Below are 21526 nucleotides of genomic sequence, written 5' to 3'. Positions count from 1 at the left end.
CCAGGTGCCTCCTTGCCTATCTGGCCCCCCACCCCCCTCCCCGAGACTCCAGGCTCCAAGGTGGCTGTGAGCACCGCCCCCTCCCCGCACAGCCAGCTGGGTGGTTGCCTGCGGCCACACGGTCTGCACTCGGCAGAGCTGGGTTCAGCCAGGTTCTCATCCGCCACCCTGTTAATCCTCACTTCTTCACTGTGCAGAGACGGGCACAGGAGATGTTCCTGGGGCTTGGACTTCCTTTGGGGCCACCAGACACGGGCGGTGACGGGCACGTGGCTTCTTCTCAGGTCAGGTGCCAGGGCAGTGCCTGGCGATGCACTACAAATGCCCATAAAAAGGCCACGGGGAGCGACGTTGGCCCCAGCAGTGACCCGGGCCCCCCGCCCCCCCATGGCGCACACTGTCAGTGCCCACCCGGGTGACCTTTACTGGCCGTCACGTGTCCCCTGGATCACGGCTAACAGCTCATGGCTGTTCCTTCTCGGAGACCAGCCCTTGGTCCAACAGGAGCCCGCGAGGGTTTGCAGTCACTTCATCCCTGGGGCTGCTCACGGGGGACCATCCAGCAAGGGGGACCCATGGGAACCTCTGGCCCGACATGCTCAGCATCTTGTTGCTTAAGTCTGCCGTCCCCAGCCTTCCCCCTGACCCGTGCACCTGTCGTCTCTGCAGAAACCTGGCGTTGTTTCCTCGTCCATCCCTCCACCCTGCCCCACGGCCACTGTGGGGCCTGCCTCGCAACCGTCAGTGCCTCCTCCTGCCTCCCCTCTAGCCCTGGTCATGCCATGTCACTCCCTTCCTCCAAAACCTGCAGTAGCTCCCTATTGCCCCAGGATAAAATTAACTCCTTAGCTTGGAGTCTGAGTGGCCCCTGTCTTACATCACCCTCACCTCTCCGCATCCCTTCTAGAAACCAGAGCTTCAGCCTGGCTCACTTCCTCCTCTTCCCAGAGCGTGCCAACCCTTTCCTCCTCTGGGACTTTGCCCCCACTGCCCGTAGCCCTGGAAGGCCCTTCCCCTCTGCTCTGCTTGCATCTGGTTTCCCTGGAGAACGCCCTCTCACCCCTCCCTGGCTTTTCCTGTCCACAGTCCGGCCACGCTCACGTCCTGGGGCTTTGTCCTCAGAGCCTGTCAGCCCTGGGCCCGCTCAGCGCCTGCCTCAGGCTCTCCCTTCGCTCTGCCCCAGGGGTGGGAGGGGTGGGCTTCCTACCAGCGGGGCTGAGGCCTCTCGCCCTCCCCGGCTCCAGGCTGCGCCTTGCGAAGGCCCAGCTCCCTTTTCAGCCAGGAGGGCTCGGCTGCTGGGAGTCACGAGCAGGAAGCGGGGCCGGGTGGCAAAGCCAGCCCATGTCAGAGGCATGCGGCTGCCCCGGGCACGAGATGGGAGACGGGCCATGAGTTGGCAGGCAGCCGGGGGCACTCGTGGGAGCAGCCACTCAAGCGGTGCCAATTAATGATTGGCCCTGAGAGGGGGAATGGCCTGGGTGGGTGGGACGGCCCCCTTCAGGCCTTGCCTGTGACCTTGGGCCATGCCTAAATCTTGAGAGCTGAAGGGAAACCCCTTAATAGGCAAATGAACCCCTGTGCCAAGGTCCCATCCCTTCTCCAGCATCTGGTGCCGTTGCTTGTGTACCTCCAGGGACGAGGAGCTCACTACTCGCTACTAGATAGGTCTTTCTTACGATGCCACTGCCCTGGTTTCACCCTGGGACCCTCCAGGTGCCTCTGTTGCTCTGCTCCCTTCAGGGAGTCAGGACCCACACGTGGTGTCACCTCATGTCTGGGGGCCTCCACCCTCTGGCAGCCCAAGCCCACCCCAGGCCTATTTCCTCAGTGATCAAGCGATGCTTGTGGCCTGGTCTCTTCTGTTAACTGGCAATGAGCTTGGGGGGTGGTGCGGATGGGGTAGGGGACACCACGCGAGAGTTGTGGGGGGAGACTTGTATTCCGGGGATGCTTGTTAGAAACTTGGGCTCCTGGTGACCCCGGGCAAGGCAGGGCCTCTCTCACAGGCAAGCACCGTAGTCGAGTCGGGACTGTTGACAAGGGCTCCCCTGACAGGGTGACGGTAAGCTGAGACCCAGGAGAGAATCAGAGTGACCCAGACTGGCCTGGGGTGAGCACGGGGAAGGCGGTTCCGGGCGGAGGGAACAGCAAGTGCCAAGGCACAGAGGCCACAAAGGGGATGGTATTTCCCAGGGATGCCGGGAGGGTGAACCAGAGGGTGGGGAGACCTGAGGCTAAAGGAGGGGACAGGCTGGGTGGGGCGCAGTGAACCCGAGGGCCCCACAGAAAGCACGGAAGTCTCTGAGCAGGAGAGGGACTTCCCTCGAACCCTGGCTCCCTCCAGCCACTGCCCCACCCCCAGCCTGAGCCCGGAGCCCCTCGGGACCCGCGGGCACAGGGCATGGTGGCCGCGGCTGTGTGCACTCCAGCCCCCGCACCCCACCCCCCCAGCCGCCATGGAACACTAAATCGCGCCCATCGTGTGCAGCCTCAGACATGACCAGGCATAGGGGCCGCCCCTAATCCTGGCTCACGTGCTGCCTGGGGCTGGCAGCTTGCTTTGCGGTAGGGACTCAGCAAAGGCCGTCGGCTCCTGGACAGTCCGAGGGGGCGAAGTGACTTACCTCTGACAGACGAGGGTCTCTAGGCTTCCAAATCAGCCACCGGCGGGATCCTTGGAGAAGAGGCTGACCTCCAGGCCCCCCCCTTGCCTGGGGTGCTGCTGACCAGGCCCAGGGGGAGATGTGACATTGGTTCCCAGGAGGGATGAGGGCTCCCGGGCCGCCGCTGGCCGGGAGCCCTGGAAATAGGGTGCGTGCCAACCGCGATGTGCCATACGTGTGAGATACACGACAGATTTTGGAGGCTTCAACAGAAAAAGCAAGTAAAATACCTCTTTAATACTCTCTGCAATGATCACATGATACAGTGGTGATCCTTGGATATATTGGCTAAATAAACTCGTCACTAAAACGAAGTTCACCCCGGTATTCTCACTCTTCTTAAATGTCCTGTGGGGCTTCCGGGAGATTTCTGCTGGGCGGCCCTGCTCTCGACCGCACGCCTGTCAGCGGCACGACAGTCCCCGGGGTCAGCGGGGCAGGCCCGGACAGGTGAACCCAGATCTGACCGTCTCCTCCCAGGAGAGTGTCCTTCATCTCGGGGCGGGGGAGGGGGAGAGCCCGGGGGGTGGTGGCGGTCCGAGGGCAGAAGGTCACTCGTCACCTGCTTCCTAGGGTGGTGCAGGAGTGTGAGGTTGGCAGCCCCTGGTGTTGAGCCTGCATGCATTGAGTGCCCGCTGTATGCCACTTCTGGGGCGGGGCGCCGGGAGCCACAGTGAAGGCCACCAGCCCTGCTCCTGGAAACTCGTGCCCAGGCTGCTTCTCAGGTCCCGTGGTGCAACCTGGGGCACAGACTCGCGCTCTCTAGGTCTGTTTACCCGCCCATTCCAGGGGCTGAGGCTGGGGTCAGGCCTCTGCCAAGACTTGAGGTCTCTCTTCAGAACGGGGGGCAGGAAAACCCTCTACTTCCTCAGTGCTCATGCTGGGGTTCTGCCCAAGGGTCTTGTGGACAGGGAATCCAGGGCTCTGGCCCACTGAGGCAGGACACAGATAACAGGGTGGGGGGGCCTTCACCCTTGGCCTCCGAGGGGCATGGCCTGGCCGGACCTCAGCAGGTCTCCAAGCTTCCTGCTGCCGAGGAGAATCACTTCTGTTCTACTGTCCGTGCACCGTAGACGGGGACACTGAGGCTCCCAGGAGGCTAATGTCTCACCCAAGGTCACACACCGCTAAGGCCTAGAGATTTATTAATTAAAAAAATTTTTTTTGATGTTTATTTAATTTTGAAAGAGACAGAGTGCGAGCAGGGGAGGGGCAGAGCGAGCGGGAGACGCAGAATCCGAAGCGGGCTCCAGGCTCTGAGCTGTCAGCACAGAGCCCGACGTGGGGCTCGAACTCACAGACCCAGAGATCGTGACCTGAGCTGAAGTCAGGCGGGATGCTTAACTGACTGAGCCCCCCGGGCGCCCCAGGCCTAGAGATGTGATTCAGCAGTCCAGCACTGTGCACCAGCAGGAGTCCAGTTGCCAGGGGGCCGTAGCATAGCCCAGAGGGGCAGGGGCTCTCATTCCACCGTGTCCCCACGCATAAGCCATTGTTGATTTGCCGCAAGCAAAGGACGAAGGAACTTTCGAGGGCAGTCTGTCTGAGGCTGACCTCCCTAATGAGAGGGGCTACCAGAATCCAGGGCTGCAGGAGAGGCCATCCCAGCGTCCCCAGAGCTCTGAGTGGGGGGGTAGAAGCTCCTGGAAGGCCATCCCAGCTTGGGACACGGATCCCGGGGCTCGGGCTCATGCTGGCCCTAAGCCAGGCTCTGCCCACTCTGGGCCTGGCGACCCCCTGCCCAGCTGGAGCATGACCCACCGCGGGGCTGCTGCGTGGCGTGCGAGGGCCTCACTGGGTCAGAACAAAGGCCCGGCGTGTTTGGACCTGGCAGGACGTTTTCCAGTGCTCTGTTTATGACAACGGCAGAGAAGAGCTTAGTGCGGAGACACTGACTCAGCCACAGGTGAGCTGGGGTGGGGGCCGGGGCGGGGCCAGAAGGAGACAGAGGGACAGATGGGGACAGAGGAGGAGAGAGAGAGAGAGAGAGAGGAACGGAGAAAGACAGACAGACATACAGAAAGAGGGACAGAGAGAGGGCAACAGAAACACACACACAGAGAACGCGTGCCCGCCCACGGCTTCAACACAGGCTGCACCCACCCACGCAGCCGTGCCAGGCCCGGGGTCTAGGCCCATCCTGACATGAATCATAAAGGCAGCCCACGTGCGTTGGGCCCTTCCTGCGTCCCAGCTGCTCTGAGCCCTCCCTCCGTGGCACTCACTCACTCCCGCTGCCTGGACCCTGCAAGGTGGAGGCCTCCTCATCTCCCCTTAACAGGCGCAGAAACAGGCACCTGCCTGGCCGTCACGGGGCAGAGCCCGGATCCCGCCTGGGTGGTCCAGGCCGGGCCCCCACGGAAACCCCAGGCCGGGCCGGGGGAGGGGAGGCTGGTGGGCCAGGGTTCTGGGCTTCCCGTTCTTCAAGTGCACAAATAGGGTTCGGGACCTCGCTGGGCTTGGAGGCATCTTTGGGCTCGCCTGACACCCGCTGTCCCTGCTTCCTGCAGGAACCACCTCCCCGCCCCCCAGCCGGGCCGGGATACACCTCAGGCAGGGAGTTAGATGCTCAGGGCCGGTGGCTGAGCACGGTCTGGGGCCAAGGGACCAGGGAGGCTCACCAGCCCCACCCCGGTCCCTGGGCTTCCCCCCCTGCCCCCCAGTTCCTATCCTCCCTAAAACCTGGACATGGGCACTGCACCTGCTTGCCTGAGTGACGCCGGGAGCTCCCAGTTTGGCTTAGGGTGTCTTCTCGCCTCCCGGGCCTCAATCTCTCCACCCATAAATTGGGTGTAGGGGGGGGCAATGCTTTCACCCCACTTCTAGGCTTATGAGGGGCTGCGGGCGGGTTGGGGTGGGAGTGGGAACTCAGATGCCCTCACCAGTTGGCAGCGTCCCACTGGCCAGGCCTCAGGTCTGGAGGACTTGGGGACCACTCCATCCCACGTCCTTTCCCCACCTCAGCCCCCGCAGCCCTGTTCTGAGGTTTAGAACCCACGGCACTGGCCTCACTTTCGTGTTACATGGGGAAACTGAGGCTAGGAGAACGGAGGACTGGGGAGGGTCACCCGGGACCCCGGTCCCGTCTGGGTTGGCCCCCGTGATGGCGATCAGCAGGGCCGGGGGACTCCCAGGCAGGGCCTGAGTGCCCGGCGTCCCCTGCCTCCCTTCTGCTGTGCCCCGGGGAACCCCAAACTGCCTGTGGCCAAAGGCAGTGCCTCGATTTCCCCCAAACCTGATCCTTTCCACCACTCTCTTGGTAACAGCCCCGCCAGATGCCCGGGCCCCACATCGGGAGACTTTCCACCTGCTAGACCTGTTGGTTCTACCCTTAGACTGTGTCCCAAGCCCAGCCACCGTCACCTCCTCCGCCTGGCAGGCCACCAGTGTTTCTTACCCTGCCCCTTGTGCCCTGCTCCCACCGTGCTGCCCACAGTCAGCCGGAGGGGCCTTTTAAAAAGTCGTTCGTAGGGTCACCCTCCAGGGGCTCCTCCTCTTCTTAAAGTCCAGCCCCCTCCCCAAGGGCTCCCCAAGCCGACGCAGTGAAACCTCATGCTTCACACTCTCTGTGGGGTTGGACCACTCATGCTCTCCTCGTTCCCTTCTCGGGGACTTAGCATTGCAGTGCCCTCTACCTGCACACTGTTCCCTGTTGTGTGTGTGTGGCTCATGTCTCTTGCCACACCCTCCCCGGTCACCCCCCAGTCACCTGTCCTGCTGACTCTCCATGGTTCTGACCCTGGGCTCCTGCCCATACTCTCAGGGAATCCCCTCCCAGATTGTCGGCCCCCTGGCTGTGCACTTGGCCTTGGGCCGGGGGATGGGTGGGGGCTGAAGGCCTCGCCTCCAGGGCTCTGGGGGTTTGGCCAGGAGGGCAGGCTGTGGTCAGTGTTGAGGGTGCTGGATGGTAACAGAGAAAGCAAGGGCTGACGTTGGCCAGCCCGGGTCCCAGGCACTGTCGGCAGGACGCGAGGCAGGACAGAGCATGTCGCTGCCTGGCAGATGGGGAGTAGCCTGAGCGTGACTGTGGGGTCCCGAGTGAGATCCCAGCTCTGTAGCTGGCCTGCTGTGTGACCTTGGGCCAGTCACTTGCCCCCTCTGAGCCCAGCATCCTGAGAGTGTTAAAGCAGAGGACAGGTTGTATGCAGTCCGCTAAAACCCATCAAGTGCTGTATGTTTTTACGACAGCCTGTTGAGGTAGAATTCACGGAGCCCACAATCCATCCACGTAAGTGTCCCATTCTGTGGTTTCTAGTCTGAATGCAGAGTTGTGCACAATCGTAGAACATTTTTAGCACCCCAAAAGGAAGCCGTGCACCCCTCAGCGATCACCCTCCAAGCCCCCGGCCTTTGACCAACACTCATCTGCTTCCTGTCCCCATGGACTGACCTATGCTGGCCATTTCATATCCCCGGGATCATGCAATAAATACGTGGCCTTTTGTGGCTGGTGTCTTTCACTCAGTACGTGTTTTCAAGGCTCCTCCGTGTTGTCGGGGTTTGAGTCTTTTCGTGGCTGAGGACTATTCCGTCACGTGGCTGGACCACCTCTTGCTCATCCATTCGTCGCCGCTGGACGTTGGGGTCACTCCCGCTCCGGGGCTGTCATAAATAACCCTGCCGTGTTTACGTAAAAGCTGCTATGTGGACACATGTGTTCACTTCTCTTGGTACCCTGCAGGGGAATTTCTGGTTCTGTAGTAATTCTATGATTAACTTTCATCTTTTGTAAAGTTTATTTATTTATTTTGAGAGAGGGAGGGGGGCGGGGGGAGAAGGCACGCAGGGGAGCGGCAGAGAGAGGGGGAGAGAATCCCAAGCAAGCTCCGTGCTGCCAGAGCAGAGCCCGATGCGAGGTTGGATCCCACGAACCGTGAGACCGAGAGTGGGGCGCTCAACCGACAGCCGCCCAGCCCCCACCCCGCTTTTGAGGAGCCGGCAGACGGTTCTCCACAGGGGCTGCCGTGTTCTTCGCTCCCCGCGGCAGCGTGTGAGGGTCGATGTGTCCGCATCCTCGCTGACTTCTGTTTGTCTTTATTTTCGCCATCCTGGCGGGGGTGGCCTGGCACCTCGCTGTGGTTTTGACCTGCATTTCCGTGACGGCTGACGATGTGGAGCGTCTTTTCGCGTGTTATTGGCTGGTTTTATATCGTCTTTGGAGAAATGTCTCTTCCGATCCTTCGCCCGTTGTGACTTGGGCTATTGGCCCGTTTTACTCTTGTGTCGTAGAAAACGCCATATTGTTTTATGAAGGCCAAGTACAGGTGGGCCGACAGGCAAGGTGATCTGAACCGTGTTGGCCACGAGCACGGGACGTGCACAGGTGCACACGCTCGCTCACACCCACGGGAACCGCATTCACGTGTAAGCCTGGGTGTATGCCCACGGCCACACGCGTGTGCGCACACGCACACGGAGATTCCACGTGTGGCACGCCTCTGGCTCAGCCACTTGGCCGTTTTGGAGCAATTATCTTCATTTTGCAGGTGAGGAAGTGGAGACAGGGACTGGTCTCCTTGACTGGTCCAAGGCCCCCCAACTGGCCAATCTTAGGGTCCAGACTTGGACTCCAGGTGCCAGACTCTGAGCCTCCCCTCTGGGGCTGTGTGTGGCCCCAGACTTTTGGCCTCACCTCAGTCACTTCAGAACATCCAGTATGGGCTCCACTCCCTGAGCTGCTGGGTGACACGGGGCAGCACACTGTCCCTGGCTGGGCCTCAGGTTCCTTGCTGGGGACAGACAGATAGCGCTGGAGGGGCCTCAGCTCTGAGGTCCCAGAGTCTCGGCTTCCCTTCTCAGAAGGAGCCAAGTGCATTTCCTACCTGCTTCCCCCGGCCTGCAGTCAATCAGGTCATTATGAGCTCAATTGTGGTCTTCAAAAAATAGTACGCCAGGGCCCTGGGGACGCCAGGAACTGGCAAGTAGCTTTGAGGGGACAGCGAGGGGAACGCACGGGGCATATGGAGGAGGGGTTTAGCCCTGCTCTCCCCTGGAGGGTGGGGGTAGCTCTGTTCTGCCCGGCTTCCCGATTTGCTCAGGAGGGGACATCCGTCCCCTCCAGGAGCTGCTCACAAAGATCTGCCTGGTGTCCAGTGTCCTCCTCTGGGTCAGGGCGAGGATTGACGGGATGCACTAAGTCTGCTAGGCCCTGGGCCTGGTGGTCTGGCTGGCACCATGAGGGCATGGGGCAGGCAGGAGGCTGCTTCTGCTCTCTCTGAGCCTGGCGCCCAGCAGGGTCAGGGAGGGCTTGACCTTGAACAACCTATAGGAAAGAAGGCATAGAGGTGCGTAGTCCCCGAGGGGCCCGGTGCCTCAGTTTGCCCACGTGGCAGCGGTTTCTGAAGGCTGTGCTGCTCCGGACATTGGGGATTTATCCAGAATATGCGTGGAGGGAGCAGCTGGGCAGGCCCGGCTGGGTCGGCCCCAGGGAGGAAGCCAGAGTGATGCCTGGGCCCATCCTGGGAGCCCTGGGCTTTCCCTGCTCAACCCCCGCCGCCTGAGTCCTGCTCACCGTTTGGTGACGTGAGGGCAATGGCCGTTTGTCCTATTTGCTCTCGGGGCCGGGGCGTGGAGCGGGTGAGAACTGTAAGCCCCACTTGGTAAATGGGGACCCAGGCTCAGAGAGGGTTTGTGACTGGCCTGGAGCCACACAGCAGATATGGCTTCAGGTCCAGTGCCCTCCTGCCTGTTCCACCCTCCGTGTCCTGCTTTGCTGAAACCTTGGGCCCTACGGGGCTAACGGTTCTTGCCTTGACCTTCCAGGCCCCAGGAACGGACTGGCCAGGAAACAGCGGGCCCTGCGTCAGGGGCTGTGCGCGCAGGGACCCACCCGGGGCTCATGAGGCCCCGACTGGGGTGGGGGGTGGCCTATGTGCCGCCTGCCTGTCTCCGGCGTTTTCCAGGGATACTGCTGGATGCCGATGCTGGCTCCAGTGTCTGAGGGTGCAGATCCATGCTGGGGTGGGCTCTGGACCCCCGGAGGGCCCCCCAGGCCTCCCGAGACTGAAGTGTGCCGGACCCAAGGAGACCAGGTCTCCATCACGGGACACAACTGAGCTCAGACGGCCACTGCCGCCATCACCTGGAGCGGAGTGCTTCCCGCCCCGACGCTGGCTCCGTGTCACCACCCTTGAGATGGTCTGAGCAAGGGCACTGATTTCACGGGGCAGCTGTGGGGATAAGAGAAGGCAAGGATGCAAGGCACCCAGCCCCAGACCTGCTCGTGTGCGGGGCCCGGGGACAAGGCTGGGGGTACGCAAAGTAATCAGACATGGGTCCCGCCCACCGTCCCGACAGCCCAAGGGTGCCTGGCAAGAGCCCAGAGGAGGGTGAGGGCGACTCACCCTGACGGGGTCCCGACAGCAGGGGCATCCCAGCCGTGTCCAGAGTGCCGGAAGCTGCGTGCGGACCCAGGGGAACCCGGGTGGGCGCTCCGGGCAGGAGTGGGCGGGCGCCCAGCTGGGTGGGCATCACGAACCAGGGCGCGGTGGTGAGTGCAGTGAGTCGCGCGTGTCCCCAGGTGGGGCGGTCATTTGGCCCTGGGCCCAGCGAGCCTTCAGGGAATGGTAGGCGGGGATGAGTGGGGTCAGGCCCCGGGGGCTTGAGGTCATCTCACAAGTCTGGGGAGCCACCAGTGGTACCTGAGCTGGGCCCACAGGTTTGAGGGGCTTGTCCCCCACCTGTTCTCACCCTGAAGGAGGACTGCAGGCAGTGCCCCTGGGGCTCGCGGGATGGCCCCGGGAGTGACCTTGGGAGGGGGCTGCCCCCCCCATCCGGGTCTGCAGAATAGCGCGGTGATGCCCCCATCCCCGTGGGGCCGCGTGGGAATGACACGAGGTGTGTGCGTGCAGAACACGGGTGCCACAAAGCCCCCGATCCAAGACCCAACGTCACCCTCCGCGATTCTCCCCAAACTACCCCTCGCCTGGCCCCCCCCCCCCGCCCCGCCCCCAATCGCCTCCCCTTGCCTTCATGGCGAGACAGGGTTTGGCCCATTAGAACCAAATAAAAAAGGAATTAGCGGGAGTGGCCGCCCCGTGAGTAACCGATGAGTAACCGAGAGTCTGTGAGGGGCCTAAAGCAGGTGACGCCAGGAGCTGGCACAAAGGACGGAAGGGAGGCTTTCGAGAAATGTCCTCCAGGTGCACGGGCCCAGCCTCCATGCCTGCTTGCCTGCTTGGGGACTTCAGGACAGCAGGACGTGTCGCATTTTGCGTAGGGGAGGGCCGGGTGGCAGGTTCCTGGGCCTCGGCGGGGAGCGCCCACGCCATCCTGGCTCGGGCAGGGCCTGGCTGTGGGACTTGGGACTCCATCCGCAGGCCTCTTGGTGCGACTGAACAGTCCTTTCACCCCCACCTCCTGGGCGCCTCGCTCTCGACGTGCCCTCTGCGAGGACAGCTCCCGCCCCGCGTTCACCTGCCGGCCACTCGCTGAGTCCCAAGGGCCACGGAGGGTCCAAACGCCTCGCCCCGGGGGCTGCGTGTGCCTCTTCCGCCCGAGGTCCCTCAGTGGCAAAGAGACCAGGCTGAGCCCCAGGCCCCGCGTCCCTCCCTCTGCCCCTCGGGGCTTTGATGCTACTGCCTGCGTTCAGACCCTGCTCCGGCCGCTAAGCCCTAGTTCGACAGCCTCTCTGTGCCTCGGTCTGCTCACCCGTGGGATGGGCCCGTGACGAGCCTGCCTCGCACGACTGTCTGGGAGCTCAGGGAGGACATACGTGGGGGTGAGGGTGTTTGGTAGGCGGCGGGAGCTGGCGGGTGACAGCGGGGATGAAGGAGGCCTGGCTCCGCTGACCCGCTTTGCTGAACGGTTCCTGTAGCCAGAGCAGGCTCTGGCCGCCCTCACCTGGCTCCCCCGGGCCTCGACGGCCTCTTTTCTCCTTACTCTTGAGCTCACACTTCTAGCATCAGACCAGCAAACGATTTCTTCTTCTTTTTTTAAGTTTTTATTTGTTTATTTGGAGAGAGAGAGAGAGAGAGAGAGGAGGAGAGGGGCAGAGAGGGAGGGAGAGAGAGAATCCCAAACAGGTTCCATCCCAGCGGCACTCGGGGCTTCAACTCACAAACCATGAGATCACGACCTGAGCCGAAGCTGGATGCTTAACTGACTGAGCCGCCCAGGTTTCCCCCCCCCTTTTTTTTTAATGTTTATTTATCTATTTTTGGTGGGGGAGGGGCAGAAGGAGAGAGAGAGAATTCTAGGCGGGCTGCATGCTCAGATCGGAGCCTGACAGGAGGCTTGGTCTCACGATTGAGAGATCATGGCCTGAGCCGAAATCAAGAGTCAGACCTCAACTGACCGAGTCACCCAGGCGCCCTCAGCAAACTGTTTTGCACCTTGGACCTTTGCTCCTGCTGTGCCCACCGCCAGGAGCGCACACACCCACGTGCACACATCCGCTCATATCCACGCACAACACACACCTTACTTAAGGTGTCCCCTCCTCCAGGAAGCCTTCCTTGACTCCACCCTTCACAGAGGCAGGTGGGGACGTCATCTGAGGTTCCGTGACCCCCCCCCCCAACCCGTGCCCTTTCTTACAAAGCTCTACGGTCACCTCCCCTCCCAGAGCCCCCGAAATGCTTTTGTGCACCCTCCCCCACGGCGTGCGCCTGTGTGCCCGTGCGCGTGACCTCGTCGGCAGGCCTGCTGGGCTTGGGCAACACTATCACCAATAGCAGGGAGTTTGGTAACCAGTTCGTACCCGACACCCTTCCCTTCGGGTAGCCTCGACCTGATTTAGAGCTGGGGAGGGAGAGCCCCATATTCTCCCTTGACCCTGCGTCTGCCTGGGAGCCCCCAGCTGGCCCGCCTCGATGCTGCAGGGCTGGGGGCTCCTCGGTGCCCCTCGAAGGGCAACTGTACTGACAGGCGCTTCCCACAGGAGTGGTGCTGGGGACAGCGCCCTACGCTGCTGGTTGGCAGGTCCCAGGTGGTGGCAGGTGCGGTGGGGGGAGCGGTGTGGGCAGGAAGGGCCCGGAGAGGAGCAGGGGCTGGACGGGAAGGCAGAGGCGGCCTGTGTCCTTTGCAGACCTCGGTCTTGCCCAACGCCACCCTCCCTTAGCTCTTCTCAGAGGACGGACGTTTTCAGGAAGCTGTGCCTCCTCCTTGGTGGCAGAGGTCGACCAAAGCTTCCTGGGCACTGGGTCTCTAAGACCAACAGGTCCTCAGCCCCGATGGGAGGACCCCCAGGGAACAGGAAGCCCACCGAGGCGAGCTCCCCCCAGCAGGTTGGTAGGTGAGGAGGGGACCCCAGAGCACACATTCAAGGCCGATCACACAGCTGGCATGCAGGGTGGTGCTTAGTGGATGTTCATGGAAAGGACTTGACCTTTGACCCTCTGGGGCCATCACTCTAGCCCCCACTCGCAGGGACAGCGGTCAGGCACTCTGAGGGGCCTTTCCGATCACAGGCACAGGCTCTGTGCAACTACAGGGGCGTCACCGAGCTCCAGGCCCACAGTGCCAGCTGCTGAGGACCTCACAGACCGGGCCGTGGCCTGCAGCGAGCCTCGGGGCTCAGGGGCAGGAGAGGCCGGGCCGGGATGGCGGGATGCCCAGGGCCCAGCCGGAGCCTGTGGAAAAGAAAGATGAATCGGCTCTGGACCCTTCCATCCAGGGGGCTGTGGGCCCCTGTGGAGCCGGGATGGCTCAGCTACAGGGCTAACTGGGTAGACAGCATCAGGTGTGATAAGAGTCAGATCCGTGACTGGGGGCGGTAGGTAGCCCAGGCCCCCTTCTGGCTGGCAGTCTGGAAAGGCTGCCTGGAAGAAGAGGCATTGGAACCGGTCTTGGAAAATCATGAGGCTTTGGACAAGGAGGGCAAGGACATTCCCCTGGAAAGACCAGGAAACCCCAGGAGCACAGGAGCAGCTCTTTCCGGAAGGAAAGAGACGTTGTTTTGGGCAGGGGACGGAAAAAGGAGGATGGGGAAGCCAGCTGGGCTCGGACTGAGGGCCTTTCCTGCTCAGGCAGAGGAGACCCAGTGAGGGTGCAGGGTAAAGGTGCCCAGACTGTACCGTGGGCCCCTTGGCTGGTGGCTGGGGGTGGGGGAGGCAAGGAGGACGGGCATCCAAAGTCTGGGCAGTTCAGGGGGGCATCTGAGCCAGGCAGGGGTGTTGAGAGAGAGGAGAGCCCCAGGAAGCCGGGGCCTGGTGATGGGGGGACAGGGGGTGGTCAAAGACACGGAGGTGGCAGCAAAGAGCCTGGAAATAGGGTAGTGGGTGGGTGATGGGAGGCTGGCCAAGTGGAAGGGGCAGGGCACAGTCCCCACGTGCCCCCTTGCAGAGCCCGCCCCTGCTCTCGCCCAGGGTTGAGGTGCTTGGGACAGGGAAAGGAGGTGACAGTGGTCTCGAGTGCCGGTGGCAGGGCCGCGGCCACGTGCCTGCCACTGTCCTCGCCACAGCCCTGCTAGAGGGGTTCCGCCCGCCCCACTTTGCTGAGCCCGGAACTCAGAGAGGGCGAGCGCAGAGGCCAGGGTGGCCCGGCGCAGGGCGGGTGGAGACGCGCGCGGGTCCTTCACCGCGCGCGGGTCCTCACCGCGCGCACCCCATCCCCCCACCCCCGCAGGGAGCCGGGAGGCCGCCTTCACGTACGCCATCACCGCGGCCGGGGTGGCCCACGCGGTCACGGCCGCCTGCAGCCAGGGGAACCTGAGCAACTGCGGGTGCGACCGAGAGAAGCAGGGCTACTACAACCAGGCGGAGGGCTGGAAGTGGGGCGGCTGCTCCGCCGACGTGCGCTACGGCATCGACTTCTCCCGGCGCTTCGTGGACGCCCGTGAGATCAAGAAAAACGCGCGGCGCCTCATGAACCTGCACAACAACGAGGCCGGCAGGAAGGTAGGGCGGGCCGCCCGGGGAGGGGGCGGGCGGGGTGGCTGCCGCCTCACCAGGGCTCCCCGCCCCCACCCCCGGCCCTGAGCCTCTCCCGGGGTGGGGTGGAGGGGGTCCTTGGGGATCTGAACCCCCAAGGTGTGTGGTGGGTGGCGCTGGGCCTGGTCGGCCCCTCTGACCCTCCCAGAGGCCTTACTGTTCCCATTCCGGAGGTATGAAGACTGAGGCTGGGAGTCAGGAAGTGATGTGCGCAGGGCCAGCAGCTGGGGGATGGCAGGGCGGGGCCCAGGGCCCAGCGTGGGGGCCACGGTCCCATGTCCCCGCCCCGGTCCCAGAGGGGTCGTACCAGCACACCAGGAACGCTTCCCGGAGGAGGTGGCCTTTGGCTCAGATTGCCCTGAGAGAGCAGCCTGAGGAAGGGTGGAGACTGCAAGTTGGGAGGTCTTGAGGAGCAGCCAGCTTCACACAGGGGGCGGGTGCAGCGGTGTGGGGCAATCATGGAGGACGTTCAGGCAGGGCCACACTGGGGCAGAAGTCAGGGTGAGCCCGGCTCCGCCTCAGGGAGATGAGGGCCCCAGATACTGGGCCGGGAGGAGCGGCCACCATGGCGGCGAGATGGCCCGAGATAGAGCGCCAGCCGAGCGGAACGCCTCTCCAGGTCTGGTTCCCCGGCCCCAGGGGCTGCACCCGGGGCACCAGGGCCTGCGGGTCTCTGCAGGCACGGGGACAGACTTGCCCGCCCTCTGCCGCGGGGACCACAGCTAAGGCCACCAGCTGCTCGCTCACTCACTCGACGGACATTCCCTGCCCCTTCTTTGTGCCTGGCATTAGCTAGGCTGGGCACGGGAGACAAGGAGTAAGAGTGGCCATGGCCAAGTGGGTCCACTCAGGGGTGCAGAGGACAGATCCAGGAGCAGTGAGAGCTTGGAGATGGGGCGGGGGCGGAGTGGGGGGAGCAGAAGCTCTCTGGAGGAGGTGCTGTCCCAGCAGGCCAGAAAAGAGCACAGGCAGAGGGAGGTGACACTGGGAGCAGGGGCCGGCTGCCCGGAGCAGGCCTTGAATGCCAGGCCCAGGGACTGACTTGATCTTGTAGACGTGGTTATTAGCTTGGCGTCCAATGAGTGCACGGGTGGACGAATGAAGGAAAGAGGGACACAGTCTTTGCCTCCAAGGAGCTCACACACGGCACGGAGGCTCCATTCTTCAGGCACGGACACATCCCCACCTGTGCCCTGGCAGGCAGAGGCAGGCAAGGTTCGTTTACCTGGAGGCATGGGGAGGGCTCCCTGGAGGAGGAGGAGGTTCCTCTTAGGTCCCGAGGAAGGGCTTTCCAACAGCCCTGGGAGGAAGGTCTCACCATATCCCCCTTTTCTGCACGAGGACAGTGAGGCCCCGGGTGGGCAACAGAGACACTGGCGTCCCCGGAGGCCTGGGCCCTGGTTAGTGCTTGGTGGAGAAGCATCCGAATAAGCAGCAGAGATGCAGGGAAGGGCACTCCAGGCACAGGGACCAGCACAACCAAGGCCGGGACGTGAGGGGGGGTGGGATTCCGGTCACAGGTGCAGGGCAGTGAGGCCTCTGGGCCAGCTTAGGGTGGCGGCGTGTGGGACGGGCCCCTTGTGCAGGGCCACGAGGGCCAGGCCGGATTCTGGCCTCTGGGCGACAGGTGCCATGGGACAGGTCCCTGAGACAGTGATCCCAGCAGCCTGAGGGCCGAGGGGCCTGGGTGGAGGCAGGTCAGCGCGTGGGGTCTTGAACCGTGAAGCCGTAAACTGAGATGAGGAGTAGGAGGGGAGGGCCCATCAGGGCAGGGCAGTCACAGGAAAGGGCTCCACAGGGCTCAGCTGCCAGGATTCTGGTGCCGGCCGGTGCTGCCCCTGACTGCGCGTGAGTCTTCCTCGGAGCCTCGGTCTGCTTATCTGCGCAGCGGACACAGCGAACCTTGTGCCCCTCCCCCACTGCCCTTCCAACAGCCCCCGACCCTGAGCTGGGGAGCACACGTGTGGTCTGAGCCTTTGGCAAAGGCCGTGACCCTGGGGGGCGGGGATCCTCCTGCTCCCGCTAGCACGGAGCTTGGGGGTGGCAGTGAGGGGGAGCTGTAGCTTTTGAGGTTTCCACAACAACTGGGTCTGGATCTTCACAGGTCCCCCCCCCCCCAAGTGCTGGGGTGCCCTGGTCCCCACCCTAGTTTGTCCAGGCCACCCCGCCCCCTCCCACTTGCTCAGGGCCCCGGAGGTCAGCAAGGCAGGTGGGAAACAAGCTGACTGGTACCACACCAAGTCCCACGGCCTGGGTGGCTCAGAGCGACAGAGATTTATTCTCCTAGTTCTAGAGCCGGAAGTCCTAAATCCAGGTGCCAGCCGGGCCACCGTTCCCCGTGATGGCTCTGGAGTAGGACCCTGCCTGCCTCTCCCTGCGGCCCCAGGCGCTCCTCGGCTTGTGGCCTCATTATCTGGCTGCCCCCCTCTGCACATGGTCCCCAACCTCTGGGTCTGTTTTTTCCCTTCTGTCCCTTACAAGGACAGGTGGCCTTGGAGTTAGGACCCACCCTGGTCCAGGATGGCCTCATCTCGAGCCTTAATTACACCTGGAAAGACCTATTTTCCAAATAAGGAAATAGGTCACATACTGAGGTTCTGAGTGGACGTAAATTTCGGGGAGACACTATTCAGTTCACCACATCCTCAGTGGGCCAGTCCTGGGCACTGTTATCAGGATGGCTTTGGACTCCTCTCGTGGGTGACGGAGGTCTGAAGTCAGTGATGGCACCGGGAGCTGGGGCAGGACCCCCGTCAGCTGGGCACAGCCCCTACCCGACCTCATCTAGGATCGATGCCGGTCCTGCCCCAGGGGGCACGTCCTTCCCATCGTCTGGGTGAAAACCCAGGTCCAGGGAGGGGTGACTTCTGCGAAGTCCCCAGCTGGGAAGCTGCCAGCCACGCCAGGCCCCCAGGCTGGCCGGACCGTGTGGCCACCCCTCTCCTTCACGGCCCGGGCACTGAGCAGACAGCTTCACCTGATGCCTACGCCCAGGTCAGAGGGCGAAGCAGATGTGGGCCTCGTCCCCCGGGGCCTCGCAGGCCCACGGAGGGTCAGGCCACCAGTGAGGGCCCAGAAACAAACGTGTCACGTCCCTCTGTGGCCCCAGGCTCAGAGCCGCCTGCCCGTGGCTGTTGCCAGAGTGGAGTGTAAAGCGCCTTCGCTAGGATGCCGGGACCCCCCCCCCCCCCAGCCTGGCCACAGCTGTTCCCGGAGCACAGGCCGCACCTTATTGCAGAAAGAACACCAGCTTGGCCTTTTCCCGGAGGCCCCCACCCCACCCACACACGGCCTGGGTCCGGGGAAACCGAGGCCCCGCTCGTCTGGGCGAGGCCAGGTCACCCCACGCCCTCCCAGGTGGTCTCCTGGGGCAGCAGGGCTGGCGCCACCATCGCTGTGACTCTTATCTTGAGGCCACTGGAGACGGAAACGGCACATTCTTGAATCCTGTGATCACTTCCCAGGAGAGGCTCAGGCCCCGGGGACCCAGCCAAGCGAGGATGCGTCTCCTTGCTTTGCAAACAGCTGCCCAATCGGCTCCATCTGCCCACCGTCACCGGCCTGGCCGTGCAGGGTCTGAACGTGCCTGGGCGGGTGGGCAGGAGGGCAGGCGGTGGAGGCTGGGCTGCCTGGCCTTGAAGAGGACGGGGAGATGGGCGGGGGGCAGGGGGAGGGAGGGGGCAGCCGTCCCGCAGGCTGCGGCAATGAGGCTGGACCGGCTGGCCTGGATACCCCTGCCAGGTCTCAGGCCATCACGGCCTCAGGAGGCATCTCCTGGGCCCGCAGCCCGGGGTAGGGGGCACTGCCCCCCAGGCTGGGGACTCTGAGAGAGGCATCCATCTGGCCACTCTTAGGCTGAGGGGCATACGTGGCAGGGCGGTGTGGCCAGGGCAAGAGAGGCTTCCTGGGCAGGTTAGTGGGGGAGGATTGATGCAAAAATGAGCACGGGGTAAGGGTGAGGGAGGGGAAAGAGAGGTCTGGCCAGGATGAACAGAAGTGTGGAGAGAAGGGTAAAGGAGGCAGGCAGGAGGTCCAGATATGCGTTCCCTTGGTGGGGGGCAACCCGCCCTTCACCTAGACCCCCAGAGCTGACTTCTGGTTCGTGCCCTCAACCCAGACACCCCTTGTCCCGCAATTCCAGTTCTGAATGTTCCTTCCCCCGGGTGCCGAGGCCCTCCCCCACTCAGCCCTCCCCTGGTAGGACATCAGCCTCCCCCTCCCCCTAGCCCCCTCCTCCTCCCAGCCTCCCGGGCCTCCAGCCCCCGGACATCATCCACAGGAGGGAATCCCACCCACCCCCAGGTCCTAGACACCAGCCTCAGGGCCCACCCAGCACCCACGTGATGCTCACGTGGGCTGAGCTTTTCCTCTGCAGACCTTGCGCTGCCCGTTCCGGGAACACCTTCCCCTCCGCCTAAAGAGCTTCTGCTCCTGCATCCACACCCCATGCGGGCACCCCTCCTCCAGGAAGCCCTCTTACCACGGCAGGGGTAGGCTCTCAGAGCGCCCGTTTGTGTCGGCTTCCTCTTCCCTCCCACACCGGGCTGGGAGCCCCCAGGTCCTTGCCGAGGACCGGAGCCCCAGGTAGCCAGGGTGGGGAAAGTGGGATGGTAGCTGGCCCTGTGGGATGTTTCATTCATTCGTTCATTCATTCATTCGCTATGGGTCTCCTGGTCTGGGCCAGGGCTGGGGTTCCGGCCCAGGAAGCAGAGAGTGGCCAAGTTCCTTCAGGGCTGGGCTGCTGAAGTGAGGCCACCAGAGCCCGGACAGCTGACAAATGGCCCTTCTGCAACGGTGGGGCGGCAGCTAATGATTCCCCATCTTTAATCAGGCCGGCTGGCAGGGTCCTTTCGATCCAGGTAAATGAGTACCTGGGGTCAGGGCTGGCTCTGGGAACCAGCCTTCCGGGACCACGGAGGGAGGCCCAAGGAAAACACACCCTGCACCCATTGTGGGCCCTCGGGGAGCTGGGGAGAAAGAACAACACCAGCCGGGGGCCGGCTTCCCAGCAGATGGCACGCCTGGGCCTCGCTGACCCGTGCACTCACCTCCTGCTCGTCCACCCCCTCCGCCCTTCAGCAAACACGCGCAGAGCTGGGTGCGAGCCCCAGGCTTTCGTTGAACAGCCAGCCATTTATTAAGCACCAACTACGTGCCAGGCCCTACCCCAGGCATGAGGGCAGGGCGTGGAGAGATGGAAGGGTGGGGATCTGCAATTAATAAGCACCTACTGTTGCTGGGCCTGGATCACCGCCGGGCTGAGTGCAATACCAGCTTGGCCACATGCTGCCCTGTGACCTGCACGCGGCAGGCCGCGCGGCTGGGCCTCGGCTTCCTCCTCCGCGCGTTGACCTGAAGGGTTGTGAGGCTTTAGTGAACCACGTTTGATAAACATCCGCCGTGTTCTGCCAGGTTCTGGACACTCTCACTGGACCCTCATAAGGTCCTCTGCAGTAGGGACCTACGGTCAGCAGCCCCATTAAACGGACGAGGAGACGGAGGCTCAGGAAGGGGAGGCACTTAGGTGTGGTCGTACAGCGGGAAGTGGGGGAGCCCTGGAGGACGGGGGCAAGTGGGAGCGGGGACGCCCAGGCCCTGCGGGTGAGCACACTGGGCCCCCGCCCGGTCGCCCGCAGGTCCGGGAGGGCTGGGGGCGGGGCTCCCGGCCACGCCCGCACCAAGCCCCGCCCCGTCGCCCGCAGGTGCCGCAGGGCTGGGGGCGGGGCGCCCGGGCCCGGCCACGCCCACGCTGAGCCCCGCCTTGTCGCCCGCAGGTCCTGGAGGAGCGCATGAAGCTGGAGTGCAAGTGCCACGGCGTGTCGGGCTCGTGCACCACCAAGACGTGCTGGACCACGCTGCCCAAGTTCCGCGAGGTGGGCCACCTGCTCAAGGAGAAGTACAACGCCGCGGTGCAGGTGGAGGTGGTGCGGGCCAGCCGCCTGCGGCAGCCCACCTTCCTGCGGATCAAGCAGCTGCGCAGCTACCAGAAGCCCATGGAGACGGACCTGGTGTACATCGAGAAGTCGCCCAACTACTGCGAGGAGGACGCGGCCACGGGCAGCGTGGGCACTCAAGGCCGCCTGTGCAACCGCACGTCGCCGGGCGCGGACGGCTGCGACACCATGTGCTGCGGCCGTGGCTACAACACCCACCAGTACACCAAGGTGTGGCAGTGCAACTGCAAGTTCCACTGGTGCTGCTTTGTCAAGTGCAACACCTGCAGCGAGCGCACCGAGGTCTTCACCTGCAAGTGAGCGCGCGCGCGCGCCCCCGCCGCCGGCACGCGCGCGCCCCCGCCCCCCCTGCCCTGCTGGCTGCGGGGTCGGGGGCGGCGGGGAGCTCAGGGCGCGCGAGGGCTGCCGCCACCGGCGGCCCCCTCGCTGCCCTCAGGGGCTCCTTCCCGCCTTTCTCGTCACTTCCTGTGGTCGAGCGATGCCCAGAGGGCAAGGCCGATGGCACCGGTGTCCCTGGTGGGGCGCCCAGCGAATTCTTGCTCTTTTCTCTGGGGAATTGAACCCCAAGGACACACGTCCTGGAAAGCGAAGTGACCACAAGACTCTGAGTGTCCCCCTCCCCCACCTTGTGGCACGGACATGGATGTGCCATGCCGGCTGACCACCCCCGCCCCCTCCCCGCGGGACTTTTTCCCTGGCCGCATCAGCCACAGGGCTTCCCCCCACCCCCCGGGTGGTCTGGGCAGATGCTGACACATTTTATTTATGTTTTCTTAGTATCAGAAAAGGATTCTTAGCACTAAGGCATAGCCAGTCCTAACTCTGTACTCCGTGTTAGCGCATTCCCTTGTGGCCCTCTGCTCCCTGTCCCCGCCTCTCTAGACCCCAGGGAGCATCTCCGTGCCCAGCTCCCTCCTGGCCCTGCCCCGAGGGGGCCTCTGAGGGGAGCCACCGGCAGGGATCCTTCTTTTTAAAAAATCACATCAAACAAATCAAACTGTCACCTATGTCAGGTTCCAGGAGTGCTGTGTTCCCTCCC

General features: G+C 63.4%; 1 protein-coding gene across 1 annotated transcript in view; it reads left to right on the top strand.

The window, feature by feature from the left end:
* WNT7B (Wnt family member 7B) overlaps positions 1-20830 on the top strand; it is a 46085-nt gene extending 25255 nt beyond the window's left edge. Inside the window, exons 3-4 of the mRNA XM_049626528.1 lie at positions 14229-14500; positions 20308-20830. Of these exons, the coding sequence (XP_049482485.1) occupies positions 14229-14500; positions 20308-20787 (752 nt within the window). The 3' untranslated portion in view covers positions 20788-20830. The remainder of the gene's footprint in view (positions 1-14228; positions 14501-20307) is intronic.
* Positions 20831-21526: the final 696 nt, after the last annotated feature.

The sequence above is a fragment of the Panthera uncia genome, chromosome B4 (genome assembly GCF_023721935.1).
Source record: "Panthera uncia isolate 11264 chromosome B4, Puncia_PCG_1.0, whole genome shotgun sequence".
NCBI classification, from domain to species: Eukaryota; Metazoa; Chordata; class Mammalia; order Carnivora; family Felidae; genus Panthera; species Panthera uncia.
This window is presented reverse-complemented; position numbering and strand designations above follow the sequence as displayed.